At 41.4% G+C, this 5,796-nt stretch overlaps 1 protein-coding gene across 2 annotated transcripts; it reads left to right on the top strand.

Moving 5' to 3' along the window:
* Positions 1-640: 640 nt before the first annotated feature.
* On the top strand, positions 641-5,367 carry LOC148040193 (peroxisomal adenine nucleotide carrier 1-like). 2 transcript variants are annotated; one of them, XM_087697464.1, is made up of 5 exons: positions 641-1,411; positions 3,815-4,046; positions 4,299-4,445; positions 4,551-4,732; positions 4,847-5,015. In XM_087697464.1, the coding sequence occupies exons 1-5, from the start codon at positions 1,269-1,271 to the stop codon at positions 4,869-4,871; spliced, it is 729 nt and encodes a 242-aa protein (XP_087553590.1). In that variant the 5' UTR covers positions 641-1,268; the 3' UTR covers positions 4,872-5,015. The 2 variants fall into 2 exon arrangements, with proteins under 2 accessions (XP_087553590.1, XP_087553581.1); XM_087697455.1 differs by having other exon boundaries at positions 646-1,411; positions 4,815-5,367.
* Positions 5,368-5,796: the final 429 nt, after the last annotated feature.

The following is a 5,796-nucleotide window of genomic DNA, read 5'->3' as shown; positions in this document are numbered from 1 at the left end:
ACATGACATGAGGCCACAAATATGTGAATGCACAAGAATTATAATCTTTTTAATGACCCATTTTTTAGTCTATTTTTTTTCAATGCAAGTAAATAAGCAAAACCATGCATCTCACTGGACAAAAACACAAGGATAATATTGTACTATATGCTCATGTAGTCTTATCGATAGGCATGCACTTGGACTTACCAATCAATCCTTAATGTCAGCAAAAATACCAAAATCTAGTTAATGCTTAACTAGTGCTTGCCGAATTCTTTTTTCTTAATCACTCAAAATAAATGGAATTTTCCAAAGCAAATGGCAGTCACGCAAGTTTATGGAGTATCACCATTTGTAGAGGGCACTCTAGGAATTCCCTAAAGTTGTGTCTCAAAGTTAAAAAGAGTGAAGTGAACCAGCCCCTCCTATTGACCTTGGCTACGTCAATTTGTGTTAGTAAAATTTACTGAGGCGCGTGGCCGAGCTCTTGGGGTGAGTCGGGGCCTTTGAAAAGATGCCACATGGATGTTACTTGATTTGGTCGTGTGTGTGACAAGGTTCTTAATTTTCTACGGAACCATGAGGAGATTCGCCACGTGGAGGCATGCCAGAGCGTCAGTGATGACGAATACCGAGCGGGAGGGGACTCCGCGCGCGCGCGCAAGGAACACGAAACATCAAAGGAGGAGGAGCTTGGAAGAAAGAGCAGGAGGAAGAAAAGCAGCAGCTTCAAAACAGCAATCAGACAAACTAGGGAGAGGAGAGAGTATCGGGAAGCGCAGAGAATCCTCATCCACATCAGAAGAAGGAGAGAAAGAGGAGGAGGAGGAGGAGGAGGAAGACGAAGAAGAAGAAGAAAGGAAGAGAAGCAACAGCAAAGACACAGCAACCCGACAAACAAGGTAGAGGAGAGAGTATCGGGACGCGCAGAGAATCCTCATCCACATCAGAAGAAGAAGAAGAAGAAGAAGAGGAAGAGGAAGAAAGCAAGAGAAGCAACAGCAAAAACACAGCAACCCGACAAACAAGGTAGAGGAGAAAGTATCGGAACGCGCATAGAATCCTCATCCATCCACGCTTGTCAATCTCTCTCATCAATCGATTTCGAAGAAGAGCGGCTTTTCTTTCTCCTCTCACGGGACTGCATTCCTCTTTGGATCTGACTCCCTGCTCAGGAAACGCCTCTGGATGTAGAGTCTGACAGGGATAGTTCTTCACAAGCCGAAAATCTGAGGGATAAGGGATAAGAGGGAGGGAGAGGGGGGGGGGATCGGGGAGTAACAATCATGGGGCTCGATTTTGAGGCACTGACAGAAGCCACCTCAGGGGCTGTCGGAGGCGTACTTAGCACTTCCATTCTTTATCCCCTGGACACTTGCAAGACGAGGTATCAAGCTGAAGCTCGCAAAGGCACAGCTCGCAAGTACAGGTACTCCTCTCATTTAACTCTTGACGTTTGGATGGCAGGATAGAAGACATGCTCACCATGCATCTGTGGTTCAAAAGCTCCTAATTTTAGGTCAGTACACGTATGGCAAACGTCCTCCTACAACTGTGCCTTTCGGGAAAAAGCTTTATTCTTTTGGAGCACACATTGCACTCGAAATCACATGCAGAAGTTTATCATTGAAAAGTTGCTCTCCGATGAAAGTTGTGCTGTGTTACAAGCTCGGCAGGGTCTTTAAAACAAATGTTTGAAGTACACTCTTTGAAGTGAACTAGATCTAAAAGGGTCTTGGGTAGTCTTTGTATTTGGTGTTCCAGTAGCCCTTGATTGGCCAGTGTAATGAATCGTTATCTTCCAGCCAAGTACATCTTTTTGAAGATTTGTAGCTGGAAGTGTCTAACATTCCAGCCTTTTGTCAATCACCAACAGAAAGGCCGACTCTTTATACAGTGATGTCAATGACAAGAGATGCGTTGAAAGCCCGAAGATTTACCACTTCAAGAGAAAACTATAAACTTCAAGTGGAAAACTCATTGCAAGCCTCATGGTCCACCTGATAATTATGAAAACACAGGATCACATGAACAAGTAGAGCTGCTATTACTCCTGCTTGAGTTTTATTCATGCACTGCAAATGCCATTTGACTAGTTAGAGTGGATCCATAACCCTATGAGAGCAATCGCTTTTAAAGAAAACAATGAGACTGGGTCAATACAGCAGCCTTCCAATTTTTCCCTTGAACTAACTGGGTGGAATGCCACTTCCCAAACAAAAAGAGAATCCATGCTTCAATCTGACTTCTCATGATACAAGCCAATTTGAATTAGTTTACTCGTAGCAACCTGGAAAGGTATGTATCATATCTCAAGGATGGGCAGCTGACCCTGAATCCCCTGCCCTTATGAAAAGGGGGCATCAGATTAAGTGCCTCCCAAACATATGCATGTGTGTCTCGTGATAGTCTCCTATGTTTGGTTAGTATGAAATGTTAAAAGCATCCCTATTCTAATTTGGAGGGACAGCTAGGGAAAAGAATTGTGCTCTTCTTTTCAACTAAATAAGACAAATTCTTAACCACTTGCAAGATCTCTTATAATCTATCATGTTCTTATCACGTAGGTACCTGATGTACAATATTCTTGTATAGCTTTGTAAGCTTGATAACTTTATTGGATTCATGTCCAAAAAGGAATCCCATAATAATCCCATCAGTATAACGAAAGAAGTCAGGTGCCTTTCATACCAAGCCCAATATAGCATGAAACTTTACAACTGCAATGATACATGAGTACAAATTCAAATTATGTTGTGGATCAGCTCATAATATGGAAGGCCTGTTGGGGCCTATTGACGCGTGTGCATGAAGGCATCTAGAGGGTTTAAGGGAGGCAGCCAAGGATTTTGAAAAGGATTTGCAGGAATAAGTTCAAGATTCAAAAGAAATGGTGGGTAAAAGGTCCCTCTAGGATCCAACCTGCACAGGGGATAGAACACACACCATACCTACAGCAAAGAACATAAGAGAAATGGATATTAGGGTCATCTCCTAGCCATAGAGAAAAACAGGCTCATTCTTGAGCTTGAGAGCCTGCAGCATACTGTGTCATGACCACATCCCAAGAGTTGGCGTCCCATACCACCACTTGGACCATCCCAGTCTACAGATTACATAATGATGTGCTCAATAGGACCTTGAGTCCTTTAACTTAGGACTCAATTGCCCTAATCCTAAAGTGTCCCCAATGCATTCACGCTAGGTCAATTTAATGACCATTGTGACCAATACTACTAGTGCCCATTCAGATGTCCAAGGATGTATCAATAGTTGCTTAGAAGTGGCTCAAAGGGATGTTTGATAATTGAGGCTTATCAGGTTGTAACTATAGGTGGATGCCAGAAGGCATCATTTTGCATAATTTGGGAATTGAGGCTTATCGAGTTTTCATTACCTCAGTAGTGATGATTCATGCCCAAGTTGTTTCTTGTGAGAATAATAACTGAAGCTTTGTTGTTTCATAGTTGAATGACATAGTTTGTCAGAAGAATGCTTGGTTGCAATAAAATATGGGGAATAATGTAGAACGTTTCTTCAGTAGAGAAGATTAAAATATGAGGAAAAATGGGGAGGGAGACTAGGAGATCTCAATATGTCAATCAGATGGTGGTATTCTGTTCAGAATGGCTAACTTTCAATGATTGTGAAATGTTGAATAGGAGCTAGAGGGAGAGAAGTGGGGAAAAAAATTAAAATTAAAAATGGGGCTGAGAACATATATAAGTTGGTTTATTGTTACAGCATGGACACTGAACACACCTTTTGCATTACTTGTGACATTGAAGCTAGCATATATTGCAAGTGTTGCTCAAATTCTGATCTTTGGCAGGTCTCTGCTTGATGTGCTCAGAGAAGCTTTGTCGTCTCATCAGCTCCTCTCACTTTATCAAGGGGTTGGGACCAAAAATTTACAATCCTTTGTATCTCAGTTCATTTACTTCTACAGTTATAGTTACTTTAAAAAGCTATACTTGAAAGCAAGTGGAAACAGAAGATTGGGAACAGGAACAAATCTTCTTGTGGCTGCTGCTGCTGGAGGTTGTACGGCCTTCCTTACTCAGGCAAGACTTCTCAATCTGATTGTGCAGGAATATAAACCCCACTGCTGAAAGACTTACGAAATGTTTATAGTTTCTGTGGGCGAGCAAGGTTACCCAAGGAAAAGAAAGGCTTTTTAATCATCTTGTGTCAATGTGGAGTGTTTTCATCTGACTGAGTTTCATATTGACCTGATGTTAAAAATCAGTTTGTTAACAAAGTTATAGATTGGTTCTAATGCTTGTATAACAAGTCTTCAGTGCTTATTCAAGCAGCCTTTGGACACAGCATCAGCCCGAATGCAGACCAGCACCCTTGGTAAATCAAGAACTTTGAGGGACATGCTGGTAGGCGGGCATTGGAGTCGAGCATTTGATGGTCTTGGAGCTTCTCTTATTTTGACATCTAATCCTGCCATTCAGGTATGTCCAATGTTAGTCACCCCCTCAAAATCCATTTTAAATTTACTTATACAAGTCCATACCTCAGTCCGTCCTTTCTGACAACTAAGGAAGTGATTTTTGTAGTATACAGTATTTGAACAGTTAAAGGACAGAGTCATAAGGTCAAGAAGCTATCTTGAAGCTTCCAAGAAGGGAACAAACACAGAAACAGGTGTCTCACCAGTTGTGCTGCCAGCTTTAACAGCTTTCCTGTTGGGTGCTTTGTCTAAGACTATAGCCACAATCATAACATACCCAGCCATCAGGTAATATAACCTACACCTGATTCTTCATGTTTTGTGGTAGATAATCGATGCTGTTTGTGAAGGTGCATATCTGTCTTAACAGGTGCAAGGTGTTGTTGCAAATTGCTGAATCAGAGGATACACAAAAGGACCCCAGTGAGAAGTCCGCGAAAAAGATGACCGATGCCATCAGTATAATTTGGGGGAATGAAGGTAGCCTTGGGTTCTACAAGGGCTTACAAGCTCAAATTCTTAAAACAGTTTTAAGTGCAGCATTGATGCTTATGATCAAAGAGAAGACCTCCAATGCTACTTGGTTTGCTATGATGGCCCTTAGGAGATGGTCCCTTGCATCTAGAAAAACAGTGAAAATGTAGGAGGTGCTTAAATGGCGGAGGGGATAGTTGCCTGCTTTAAGCACCTCTTTAAAGTTTGTTTGATGCAGCAACCATCAAGCTCCTGTTGAAGGGGAACTCTTCATCCGTAGCTCAGTGTATGACACCCAAAAAGCAAACAAGGTTAAAAATTCATTAAGGCCTGCCTTTTCAGTAAGAAGAAATTTCAGTAAGTAGTAAAGATAATTTTGCAGCTTCTTCTAAAGCATTGATACGTTTATTATACGATTTTTGAAACAACCAAAGGTATCTTCATAATGCAATGTGACTGTTACAAAGGAATTGTACAGCCTTGATCTTGTCTTGCTTTGCCACCAAAATGAGAGGAGAGATCGGCACATGCCTGCTTTGTGACATGCACAGAACTGGTTCTGTTTAACTTCTGTATAATCTAAAAAACTCTGAAAAAACACAGGCACAAAACTTCTAAAGATAAGAAAGGAAACTAAAAGGCTTTAAGATTTTCAAGCTTAGTAAGGTTCGTTTATCTTTTGGAAATTGCATTCACCACCCTACTACGTAGTGAGCTTGCTAATAGCATGGTGGAAAGACACTTCACTCGAACAACATTTCTTTTGCCTCCACTACTATTTCAATTAGTGTGTGGCACATTGTGGACTTGTGCATCCTTATCTTAGCTCAAACACACAAGTTCCATGTATTTGACCAATCGTCTCCTAGTAATCTCTT

The sequence above is a fragment of the Lygodium microphyllum genome, chromosome 2 (assembly GCF_053477565.2).
Source record: "Lygodium microphyllum isolate KBCC chromosome 2, Lygodium_microphyllum_v1.1.10, whole genome shotgun sequence".
NCBI lineage: Eukaryota > Viridiplantae > Streptophyta > Polypodiopsida > Schizaeales > Lygodiaceae > Lygodium > Lygodium microphyllum.
This window is presented reverse-complemented; position numbering and strand designations above follow the sequence as displayed.